We start from the raw sequence: 12,822 nt of genomic DNA on the forward strand, positions 1-12,822 counted from the left end.
TTAAATCCATGTCTGAGTTTCAGATTGAACTAAAGGCAGGTGATGGGGAGAATCTAAACTTCACCCTCTTTCCACCCCCGAATTTGCTAGCTGTTGATTTATTAATGTGGAGTATAATTGAGTCTGCTCATGGCATATAATTTCATTCATTCTGTTTAGTGATGTTTGTGAAAGGGTTGTAGCAGCCTCTTCCTCTGAATTCAGCCCTCTGCCTCTTGAGGTCTGATCTTTCTTTTGTCAGCATCTTGGATAGGGAGGTGCCTGCAGACCCACAAAGGAGAATCTAGCTCATGCAGCAATCACTGATATCAGGAAGATGAATGGAATTGGAGTGTGGCTGAACTGAAGCTCTAGAATCTTGACTGTGTGCGCCAGCAGTAATTAGAGAGAGCTGCAGCCGCGGCAGCTGTGGAGGTGGAAGAGGGAATAATAGGACGGAATATCGCCATTGGTTGGAAGCAGCTTTCATAGGACTACGTTGGGTGGAAGAAGCCTGTGAAAGGCTGCCTGTAGCACGAGCCCTTAGCCACAAGGGTTACATGCAGGATCCATGATGGAATCTAGGGGATGGCTCAGAAATACTTTTTAACGGCTTTCTGTTTTACTCTGTAGTTCAGTTGGGTGCACCATCCAGAGAAGTTTTATGATATGAGGTGGCATACAAATGACATAAATAAAATTTGGTTGGAGGTCTTAAGCAAATCCTCTTCCCAATGGTGGCAATACCTTTTTAGGTCATCCAGTGATTGAACTAGAGGACATGGCGCTCTGATGTGCATACAACAGGTGTTTCCCCATTTTGTCTTGGGATGGGGACTGCTCCACACAATCTGTGGAAGCCTCCATACATGGATAAGAGTGTGTCTTTTCAGAAACATCTGTCACTCAGGGAATGAAGCTTTTGTGCTCCCCTCTGGGGGACCCAGTCTTGCTTCTCTTCCAGTAGGAGTCTGCAGCCCGTCTGATTTATTAGCTTTTGAGCTCCCCAAGTTTCAAAGTCTGAAATATTTAATTCAGATTATACCTTACAAACTTGGTAATTGGATGCAAAATAAGTTGTAGATTTTCTTAGCTTACATAATTGGTTTTTTTCCCTGGAGTGGGATCTAGGCCACCATATTGACTCACGTAAAGTTGTAATTGTGTATGTAAAGTGAGAAGTTGTGGGCTTACTGTATAGTGATAGAGCTGGAGGAAGTATAGCTATCTGGCCTGGGCTGATGGTATTTGTAGTCAAAACTATCTGGAGGACATCAGATTAGTCAAGGCTGCTTTAAAGCACTATGGGACACTGGCTCACAGATAATGATGACATTTCCCCGTGTCACTTGTAGTTTTTACAGACCCTGTATAGAATTTAATATAAAATGTCACTGAACTCGCTGTCTTGTCTTTAGGTTTTGCTTATCTGAGACCAGCTGTCCACAGGAAGATCACTTCCCACCAAATCTTTGCGTGAAAGTTAACGGAAAACCATGTAGTCTTCCTGTGAGTATCCTCAGAAATTTGACCAATATAGTTAAAGATGCTTTCTTGGGGTAAAAAGAAAGAAATGGTTTGGGGGAATATCGAAGTGAATAGTGGCGTCTTGAATTGTACCGGATAATTCAAGGCAATGCTACTGAAGTCTTGTATTGAAAGATTCAATAAGTGACACACAAGAAAAGCAAATGAGCTCTTCTGTGACTCCCACTTAACAATGTTTCATTGCCATTTACCATTCACACCCTTGCTCACATATAGACTGGGGTCTAGGGAAATTTAGAGAGAGCAGGAGTGGGAGATCCTGAGAGGGACTTCGGAATCGTTTTACTTTGTACTTCCTGCCCAGTTTCCTCCTCCTTCTGAGAGGTAATAGGAGGATATCAGGGACCGGATGTTGTTTCCCATTCATTAAGAGATGGAAAGCAGTGAGTAAGGGGAAGCACTGGTCATTGGGCATCAGGTGCCTGCGTCTCAACCTCAGTTCCCTATCAATAAAAGGGGTATGACTGACTTCTGGAAGGTCATTCAAGGTCAAACAAGGTGGCTAAAGAGAAGTTGCTTTGCATATTCATGGTGATGTGTGTTTGTGTTGTTTCAGGGCTATCTTCCACCAACCAAAAATGGGGTTGAACCAAAGCGACCTAGCAGACCAATCAACATCACCTCACTTGTGCGGCTGTCCACGACAGTACCAAACACAATCGTCGTCTCGTGGACTGCAGAAATAGGAAGAGTGAGTTACAGTTGGCTATCAGAAGGTTGGGTGTGGGGCTGGGGCTGTATCAATCTGTAGAAATTCATGGAATTTGACTAGTACTGTCAAAATTTAATGCCTTTGTGGAAATCTTTCTGTAGTTTCTTACGCTTTTATGTACTGACTGTATCTTAGTTTACCTTGTTACATTTGAGTAGGGACCCTGAATGGACTTTATGTAGATGTGTAAGAGGGATGTGGAACATAGGCAGATTTATTTATTTATTAAATTTGTTAGTTTATGAAAAAAGATACATAAATTAAAACCAGGGTGGAAAAACCATTAAAACTCCACGTGCATTCTAAAAGGCCATGTATAGTTAAAAGCCAAAGATCTGGTTAAAATGAAATGCTTCTGCCTGGTGCCTGAAAATATTCAGCGATGGCACCAGGCGAACTTCCCTGCAGAGAGCATTCCACAGATTGGGAGCCACCACTGAAAAGGCCCATTATTTTGTTGTCACCCTCTGGACCTCCCATGGAAGTCCACAGAAAAGGGCCTCAGATGTCGATTGCAGGGTCCAGGTTGGTTCATATGGGGAGAGGCAATCCTTGAGGTAATGGGTCTGAGCCACATAAGGCTTTGTAGGTCCTTGATCGAGAAACAGAAAGCTTAGAGAAGGAGATGGAGAAAGGATGTCAATATTGGATTTCCAAAGACGACTGTAAGCAAAAGAAGAAGCAATCCCGATGCCATTGCTTTAGTCCATGCAGTTAACATTTAGAGCCCCCACATAAGTTAAAGGATCATAGAGCTGCATGGCACATTCAGTCTGGTAGCCACAAGACTCAAACATGATTGCCTTCTGGAACTTGTAATTAATTCTACAAGGTCTCATAGTGGGTGTTAGTATTTGCAATACCATCTAGGACTTAAAAACACTGGATTTCCAGTCTGGATCAACCTAATTCAGGTAAATGCATAATAACCTTGTTCCAGCTTCTATGCCATGTGACTTCTCTTCCCCATCCCCCAAAATTTCTATCAAAACTTGCTGTGGGCAGGTTCCACGCTCTGTAGATTCAAGCTGTCAGTAAATAATGCTGTTAATTAGCAGCTCTTGTCTTTTGCCCTAATTGAAGCATTAAATAAACATGTAGCCCTCTACAAGTCTGATGGGGGAAACGTTTTTAATAACATCCTAAGCAATGCTTAATAAAGAAAGGTATGGCTTTGTTATATCTGGCACTGCTTTTTTTTTAAAGCTATGGTGTCTACAATTGTGAAATCATAAAGCTGGACAGAATTGGATTCAGATTCCAGCAGGATCCTTTGTGCTTCTAAAGACCCTTGCCTTGAGAGATCTGAGCTCAGGAGAACAAGGCTTTTAGATCAGAGGATGTGGCTTCTAGGCAGCCCTGAGTCCCCAGGTTAATTTTTTTAAAAATTAACCACTATCACCCTCCTCTGCTTTCAACTTGTTTTGAAGCTTTCAGGCAGGGCAGCAGGAGATTTAGCTCTAATGTCTCTAGCAAAGACAGCTTGTTTGAAGTTCTTAAAAGTAATTTCTGCTACACTGAGCAATGCACTGTTGATCAAACTTTCATAGCATACACAGAGGAAAGAGGAGCACACCAACAACAGAAAGGTGGGAAAGCCAATAAGGTGCACACACATTTTGATAAGAAATCAGCATCTTCAGCTGTCTTTATTGGGACAATCTGTGGAACACATGCTTAAAAAGTAAATAAACATTTCGACTGCATCATTAAAAATTCAGTGCCTCCTTTAATGGAATGTCATCACAGCCAAAATCTTGAACAGAAGGAGTGACAATAGAAACCCACTAACATACCACCCTTGCGTGCTCTGGTCCATGGGGTCACGAAGAGCCGGACACGAGTAAACAACTTGTTGTTGTTGTTGTTTAGTCGTTTAGTCGTGTCCGACTCTTCGTGACCCCCTGGACCATAGCACACCAGGCACTCCTGTCTTGCACTGCCTCCCGCAGTTTGGTCAAACTCATGTTCGTAACTTCGAGAACACTGTCCAACCATCTCATACTCTGTTGTCCCCTTCTCCTAGTGCCCTCAATCTTTCCCAACATCAGGGTCTTTTCCAGGGAGTCTTCTCTTCTCATGAGGTGGCCAAAGTATTGGAGCCTCAGCTTCACGACCTGTCCTTCCAGTGAGCACTCAGGGCTGATTTCCTTCAGAATGGATAGGTTTGATCTTCTTGCAGTCCATGGGACTCTCAAGAGTCTCCTCCAGCACCATAATTCAAAGACATCAATTCTTCGGCGATCAGCCTTCTTTATGGTCCAGCTCTCACTTCCATACATCACTACTGGGAAAACCATAGCTTTAACTATACGGACCTTTGTAGGCAAGGTGATGTCTCTGCTTTTTAAGATGCTGTCTAGGTTTGTCATTGCTTTTCTCCCAAGAAGCAGGCGTCTTTTAATTTCGTGGCTGCTGCCACCATCTGCAGTGATCAAGGAGCCCACAACTAAACAACAACAAAACAACTAAACAACAACTAAACAACAACAAAAACATACCAGCTTGCCTCAATAGCTGAGTCTCTTGAAGAATCAGGTTTTTCTGTTTTCTGGAAAATGTAATTAGCAAACTAAGAGTACTGTGATGTTCATAGCTTCAGAATTGGCTAATTTTATGTGGGTGAATTCAAAGAGAAACTGATTCATTCATCTGACAATCTATTCATTGACACTGTTAAATGGTGGTGATGTATATAGGTTTTTCTACTTTGGAAGTGGACGCTTCTGTACCATCTGAATAGATAATTTTATTTTTCGCTTCTGTTGTATTCTGAGAGTAGCCAAATTATTTTTAGATGTTTATGCCAAAAAGAATGGCAGATATAGATAATAAATAAATGAAACTGCCAATTTCTTCTTTGAAGTTACAGATCATTTTCCATATAGTCACTGTTTACAGCATAGGAATTCTGTAAGACAGTGTTAGCAGGCTTGCATTTGGAGACAGTTCCCCTCTTAAGAGGTATATTAGAAGGAGACAAAAAATTGTTTTGCTAACTCTTAAATCAATGTATTTATTGCTTTGTTTCTGATGTAACAGATTTATTTTTTAATTCCGCCGCATTGACTTTGAAGAGGTGTTTAAATTAACTTTGCCGTCAGTGCTGATACATTTTGAAGCTGTTTGTAAACCACCGTTTTTACATAATTCAATGTTAGTGTTGCATCTGCGGGTACAAGAATATCTTACTTAAACACATTATAAAATGTAAAATAACTGTTATTAGAGAAAATGGGCTTGTTTTGCCCTTGATTGGTTTTTTTTTTACCAAAGTGTTTTATATATTGTAGGACAGGCATCCCTAAACTTTGGCCCTCCAGATGTTTTGGTCTACAATTCCCATCTTCCCCGACCACTGGTCCTGTTAGCTAAGGATCATGGGAGTTGTAGGCCAAAACATCTGGAGGGGCACAGTTTGGGGATGCCTGTTGTAGGAGTATTACATGTGTATGGTTAGTATTTTTAAGGCTTCTTTTACATTTGTGTTATGCTTGTAACTGTATTTACACCTTATGCCTTTATGTCTTCTCACACTTTGCAAAGACTTCAGTGTGCCATCGTTCTGTCTGCCTTCCAAACTGTGATCAGTTGGTAGATTTTGGAGTGGGGAAGGGGAATATGCTGAGTTTCCCTAATGGCCACAATTGTTGAATTAGTCATTGCAATATTATTATCATTGGGCGATAGTAAGTTTCATTTGGATGGACTTTTTTTTGGTGTTCTCTTGTTCCAAATTCACTGCCAGCTGTGAGTAGTTGATAAAGTAAAAGGCTTTGTGCAGGGCATACCTACTCTTAGTCTGATTCTTTGCGCAAAGTCTGTCTTTCGACCCTGAGCAAAAAAGTAAAAGCGCCTGCCATTTTTTTCCTGCTGGAACTGTGTAGACATAAATGAGAGTCATCACCTTGCCGACAAAGGTCCGTATAGTTAAAGCTATGGTTTTCCCAGTAGTGATGTATGGAAGTGAGAGCTGGACCATAAAGAAGGCTGATCGCCGAAGAATTGATGCTTTTGAATTATGATGCTGGAGGAGACTCTTGAGAGTCCCATGGACTGCAAGAAGATCAAACCTATCCATTGTGAAGGAAATCAGCCCTGAGTGCTCACTGGAAGGACAGATCGTGAAGCTGAGGCTCCAATACTTTGGCCACCTCATGAGAAGAGAAGACTCCCTGGAAAAGACCCTGATGTTGGGAAAGATTGAGGGCACTAGGAGAAGGGGTCGACAGAGGATGAGATAGTTGGACAGTGTTCTCGAAGCTACCAACATGAGTTTGACCAAACTGCGGGAGGCAGTGGAAGACAGGAGTGCCTGGCGTGCTATGGTCCATGGGGTCACGAAGAGTCGGACACGACTAAACGACTAAACAACAACAACAAATGAGAGTTGTGTTGCACACGTTGCCAATGAATTTTGCCTCTGGTTCCTGAAGGCTGGAAAAACTTGGGCGGGTGGGTGGGTTTTGGACACGTTAAAATAAGACACATGCTGATAAGACTAAGCTGGTTCTCATTTGTTCTTGTTTTTTTTCTTTTCTATTCAGAATTATTCTATGGCAGTCTACCTTGTAAAGCAACTGTCTTCTACAGTCCTGTTGCAGAGGTTACGAGCGAAAGGCATCAGGAATCCTGATCATTCTAGAGCACTAAGTATGTCCACTTCATGCATATTCCTAATATAAATGTCCAGATAGATAGACACAGTGATAGCTATTCCTCATGCAGTTCATGCTGCCTTTTGTGATGAGGGCTTGAAATGAAGGTTCTCTCCACGCTCTGGTAATTCTGCTGCATCTGGGGTCCACAGTTTCCAACTCTTAAGTTTCCTTTGCAAAGAAAAAACCTCAGAATATAAAGCCTCCTGAACTGGAGAGGGCTGGGCTGCATGCTGTTTTTGTGGGGTTGCTGAACCTTGGAGGTGAATGTTCGAATGTGTGTGTGTGTGTGTGTGTGTGTGTGTGTGTGTGTGTGTGTGCGCGTGTGCACTGGATTTAGGATTACCCTTTATGCAGCCAATGAAGTGGACTCAGGTCCACAAAAGCTTAAGTCATAATGAATTTGCTAGTCTCTTAGGTGCCGCAAGATGCTTTGTAGTTCTTGCTGGGTTGGTCCTCCTTCCTGACCTTTCTCTCCTTTTGCTCATTAGTTGGTCTCAGTTTAGGACTGGGTCTGCCACACCCTCAGTCCCTTTAACTTTCTTCTTGCAGCAGGGGAGCTTGTATCTGCCTCTATGACTCTTTCTTGCTTTCCCACCTTCAGTATCCCATGGGTGAAAGGTCAGGATCTGGGTCAGTGTCTGGTGCCTTGCTGTTCTTCCACCTGCCAGCTGATCTTGAGGCTTCTAAGGTGGCAGAACTTCCTAACTCCACCTACATCAATTGATGGTTTCTCCAGTTAGGATTCCTCTGCTGCTGATCTTTCCAGCCTTGTTAACCAATGTGCCTGATGGATCTTTTAATAGTTCTTCTGTTCCTCTCCCCACCCCCATTTCTTCTTTCCTTGGCAGTCAAAGAGAAACTAACTGCAGATCCTGACAGCGAAATAGCAACAACCAGCTTAAGAGTTTCTCTTCTGTGCCCAGTAAGTCTTAACTTCCCTAAAGTGGCTATATTTGCTGTAGCAATGCCAATTTGAATAGAAGTTGAAAACCCAAGTTTAATTGATGCAAAGGGTCTTGGTGTTCAGAAGGGCAGAAGTCTGAAACTGGCAATATCCTCTTGTGACAAGGCCAGGTAATTGGTATGGAGCAGTCTCCCATAGCCTACAGCTCTTGTCAGCCCCAGCTGCCTGTAGAATGGGGCAGAATGTTTCAAGTCAAACTTTAGCAGGAAGGAACTCTTTCCACTGTGAATGTCAGAGACAGCCTTGTCCAAGTTGCTGTGCCCCTTGCTGGAAGTTGCAGTCCAGCAACATTGGGGGGGGGGGCACCCAAAGGGTAGCCAACCCTGTCCTAAAACAACCTCATCTTCCTGCTACCTGATAGTGGGGCATCATTGCCAGTTCTTGACATTGTAAATGGGACAGATAATTTAGCCTAGATGTATCAGAGGCTGTCCTTCTTCATGCTGAATGTGACAGTGATAATTCTGTAATTTGCTTTGTATCTGGAGTGAGGTGAGAGGTGTTTTTCCCCAACAGAGCTCACAATCCCAAAGATGAAACATGTGAACTCTGAGGCTGTGAAAATGGCTCTGTAGTGTATGGTTTTTAAAATAGGACCAAATTGTGACTTGAGCTATTGGGCAATATTTACACCAGAGTTGTTGATCAAAGAGACTCCACTGGGAAGATCATATTGGGGAGGTGGACTGATGCTGCTCATGCAGACAGTGGAAGGAGAGTGTGCCTTCCACTCTTATGTGTAACCTGAATCTCTTGCTTGACTTACCTGGAGTTACATGATTTAAAAATGCATCTCTCTTAAGCAGAGTGCTTTGTTCTTTTTTGTAAATCAAGGCATAAAAAGAATGCTTTCACTTTTTATTTTAACAGCTTGGTAAAATGCGGCTGGCGATACCCTGCAGGTCCCTGACTTGTTCACATCTGCAGTGCTTTGATGCCACTTTGTATATTCAAATGAATGAGAAGAAACCCACCTGGGTTTGCCCTGTGTGTGACAACAAAGCTCCTTATGAACACCTAATAATTGATGGGTAAGTACTTTTTAGAAGCCAGTAAAAGCTGTGTATAGTGAAGCAAGTAATGTGCCTGGAAATATTTTTGCCCTTTTTGTAAAGGTTTGAAACCACTGAGGTTGTGCTTGTGTGTTTTCGCCACCTCTGATGGATTTCAGAAGCATGAATGTTTCTTATGTGCAAATTCCTCCATGCTTTCTGGGTGAGTTTCTAAGGAGGCTCTTTTTTAATAGGTTGTTTATGGAAATCTTGAAATACTGCACAGATTGTGATGAAATTCAGTTTAAGGAAGATGGATCCTGGGCTCCTATGAGATCAAAAAAAGAGGCACAAGAGGTGACGGCATCTTTTAATGGAGTGGAAGGTGAGTTACTGAAGTTGACTTGCTAAACTGTTGCTCCCGCTTTCTGACGTTTTCATTTTCTCCTCTTTGTTCTGGCTCATGATTTTGGTGCTTTGTAAGTGTGTCATTCCTAAGTGCAGACCTTGCAATGCTATCAAGTCATCTTGAGGTACACTAAAGACCAAATAAGTTTTTATTTTGGTATGAGCTTTCGTGATGAAGTGTGCATGCACACGAAAGCTCATACCAAAATAAAAACTTAGTTGGTCTTTAAGGTGCTACTGAAGGAATTTTTTTATTTTGTTTCGACTCAGACCAACACGGCTACCTACTTGAGGTACACTGTTCTGGAACAGGTTGATTATCTAGATCAGCCTTGGGTCAATTTGGAGACCTCCAGATGTTTTGGATTACAACTCTTTTCAGCCCCCAGCATTGTATGGCTGTTTAACTGTATTTTAACACACACACAGACACGTTGCAATTACCAGTTGGGACTTCAGCACTGGACTGGTCTCTTTCTAGGTTGCTTAAGTTCTTCTGTGGATCATCAAGTGTCCTCTCATCAGTCAAGCAAAAATAAGAAAGTTGAGGTGATTGACTTAACCATTGACAGCTCATCGGATGAAGAAGAAGAGGAGCCATCGGCCAAGAGGAGCTGCCCTTCCCTGTCTCCTGCATCACCCATTAACAATAAGAGGTGAGGAGACACTTAGCTGCCTTGGGAAGTGGTGGGCTGGAGCTCAAAGCCCTCGATGTGATGCTGTGTAGGCAGAGCTCACCGTTTCATTTCATGGAACTTGTAAGCCATCAAAACCTTTCAACTTAAAAGCATTGGATTGTATTCAGCTGAAGTTATGTTCTGAGAAGACTCTCTGAAATTAATGGACCTAGGTCAGTCAGATCCATTAATTTCAATAGGCGTGTTCTGATTACGACTAACATGGAATGCAGTCAGTGGCATTTTAATAGCAAATGTGGCCCTTCTGTTGCTTCTTTTCCCCATAAGAAAGAAAGTTGTTATGGTTCTGGCAAAAAGACTGTATCAATGCATTTTTACAACAAATAATAATTGAGAATTTCCCTGAGGCAGTACAGTTTCTGGACCTATAACAAGTATTGGGGCAATTGTGGAAGCTAGATGACACCTCTGACATTGTAACCAAGGTGATTAGCTAATCAAAATACAGTAGGGTTTTGGTGTGAGTGTATTTAATATAACAGTATATTTTGTTTTGGGAAGCGTGGAAATACCCTACTTCAAAAAATTGCCTTTAATGATGAACTAACTGTACAGAATTTTTTATGGCTAAGTTGCATGAGGGAGGAGGGTGGTTTCTGTTATGTGTGACTTTTTGTCTTGAGTTTCCATAAATAGGAAGTCTGAACTAGTTCACTCCCTGCCTCTACCCCTACCTTGCTGAAATTACAACGCCCATTTCTATTTGTCGGAGTACTTAAAGGAGGCTGGGAGTATAAAACCAAGTGAGATTTGAACCCCAAGCCTCCAGAGGTGCTCTCAGATATCTTCAAGTGTTTCATTTCTGAGCTGTGCACAAGAGCTTGCCATTGCTTGCTCACCAAGCAGAAGCACGTGGAAACAGAAGCACGTGAAAGAGCTCTTAGGATCTCCCCTCCCTGTGATTCATGTTAGGCAGAGGCCTGTGCTGCAGAAATTGTTCATGAGAGATCAACACATCAACAAGGTAGGCCATTGGCCTGATCCAACAGGCCCTTCTTATGTTCTGAATTGGGATCAGGATGGCAAGCAAGAGGTGCAGAAGCAAAAGGCAAGGTGAAAAGGACCCTGCAAGAGAACCTCAGGATTATTTGTGGCAGTAGTATATGAAAAATCTAGCTGCGTCAAACATTTGTCAGAAAGCATGAAGTGAAAGGAGCTGTCTTTTAGGAAAGACCACAAATGCCCACCTCTGAACCCCAGGTTCTGTCTGTTTGGGATACTGCAGGAGGAGTCTGCAGGCCCCATCTTCTAAACTCAGGCTTCTGCTTCTGCTTCTTAGCATTTCAAGTATGCCACATCAGGTCTCTCCTGTTTCAAGAACCCCGAGCCTTCCAGCTGTTGACACAAGCTACATCAACACGTCACTTATGCAAGACTACAGGCACCCATTCCATATGACACCCATGCCTTATGACCTCCAAGGTAGGTTTCTGACGGGACAAACATAGGTAATAGTAATACCTGAAATTACTGTTTGGATATTTTAACTGTTTAAGAATGTTTCAGTTGTTTTCAGAAGGCTTTTGAGCATATTTTATATTGTTGATATGTTTGCTGCCCTGGGCTTCTTTGGGTGGAATATAAATTGAATTAATTACTGTAATTAGTAGTAGAGAAGCAGCCACCACATTACTGAGCGTGAGGTATTTACCTTGAGTGATGGAGCCTTTCACAACCTTGTTACCACTGTCCTTTTAAACTGATGGTGTTGGGGGTTGAGCCCACAATCTAAGGTGTGCAGAGCATGGCCCTACAAGGTTTGGCCCCTTTTCATAGCTTCACAATTTCATAATTTTGCGTAGGTTACTTTAAAAGGAGAAGGCTGGAGGCTAAGCAAGAGTGATGAGGACCTGTGCTATATTCTTAAGTGTACCGGGCGCTATGGCGCGATGATCCCTCCGGCACCCCTCGCGCTCCGCCAGGCAGGGCCAAGCGCAGCTGGCGGGCATGGCACAACAGGCAGGGATGCTGCCAGCTGTGCTCTGCCTCCGCCTGCTTGGCTGAAGTGAGGCAGCAGCAGTGGCAGCAAAGCTGCCTCCATCGAGGGAAACGTGGACCTGGACCTGGGCTACCTTCCGCCCACACTCCTTCAAGTCACAGCGAGCACAGACAGCGCTGCCCCACAATGCTCTCCACATTTTCCGCTGCCGCCACTTCGCTTCAACCACCGCTGCCGGGAAAGGAGCAGAGTGGGCGGAGGCATGGGCGGCTCCGTGTGCCTCCTTGATGTGTCCCTGCTGGGCGGGCGCCCTGGCGCACCGCGCCAGTCAGCCCAATAAGGACGGCACTGGCTATATTCTGCTTAAAGCTGTTTGGTTTTGGGGTGTGTGTTTTGAGAAAATAAACCCGTTTCATTTTGCCTTTTTCATAGGACTGGACTTCTTCTCTTTCTTACCAGGAGACAATCAGGTAAGCTGCTAGTGGGAGGCAGGAAATGATTCTAGAACAGTCACAAAAGGGAGTAGTTTTGATCCAATATAGGGAGAGTTTATTCTTAATACAGTATCCCAAATTGAAAATGTCAAGTGGCTGAAACCACCAGGCAGTATTATAAATTATTTTTGATGTGCTAGAATATCTTTGCCAGAATACATTATTCTAACATTGATTTCCATCACTGAGGGGAGCAAGACTGCACAGCTTGGATTGCACTACAAAAGTATTGCTTAAAACTGAATATTTAACTTGTTTTTTTAAAAAGCATTCAGATCTTTTTCTTCCTTGAGGAAATGCTAAAGGGCTCTGCGTGCATTTTGCCAGTGAAGTCCAGTAAATAGGAAGTGGGGCTTCTCCCCGCAGTCAAGGTCTCACTCTCCCCCCCCCCATTATACTGCCTCCTCAGATTTCAGTAATCCTCTCA

General features: G+C 43.1%; 1 protein-coding gene across 3 annotated transcripts in view; it reads left to right on the forward strand.

Annotated features, from left to right (window-relative positions):
* PIAS1 (protein inhibitor of activated STAT 1) overlaps positions 1–12,822 on the forward strand; it is a 57,684-nt gene that overhangs the window by 39,295 nt on the left and 5,567 nt on the right. For 2 of the 3 annotated variants that reach the window (XM_035130659.2, XM_035130660.2), the window contains exons 5-13: positions 1,398–1,488; positions 2,084–2,218; positions 6,787–6,892; positions 7,749–7,822; positions 8,735–8,895; positions 9,111–9,241; positions 9,746–9,920; positions 11,242–11,384; positions 12,334–12,371. In XM_035130659.2, coding sequence (XP_034986550.1) covers positions 1,398–1,488; positions 2,084–2,218; positions 6,787–6,892; positions 7,749–7,822; positions 8,735–8,895; positions 9,111–9,241; positions 9,746–9,920; positions 11,242–11,384; positions 12,334–12,371 — 1,054 coding nt within the window. The remainder of the gene's footprint in view (positions 1–1,397; positions 1,489–2,083; positions 2,219–6,786; positions 6,893–7,748; positions 7,823–8,734; positions 8,896–9,110; positions 9,242–9,745; positions 9,921–11,241; positions 11,385–12,333; positions 12,372–12,822) is intronic. The other variant, XR_009558544.1, reaches the window with a different exon arrangement.

This window comes from Zootoca vivipara, chromosome 14, assembly GCF_963506605.1.
Source record: "Zootoca vivipara chromosome 14, rZooViv1.1, whole genome shotgun sequence".
In the NCBI taxonomy this organism is placed as follows: Eukaryota; Metazoa; Chordata; class Lepidosauria; order Squamata; family Lacertidae; genus Zootoca; species Zootoca vivipara.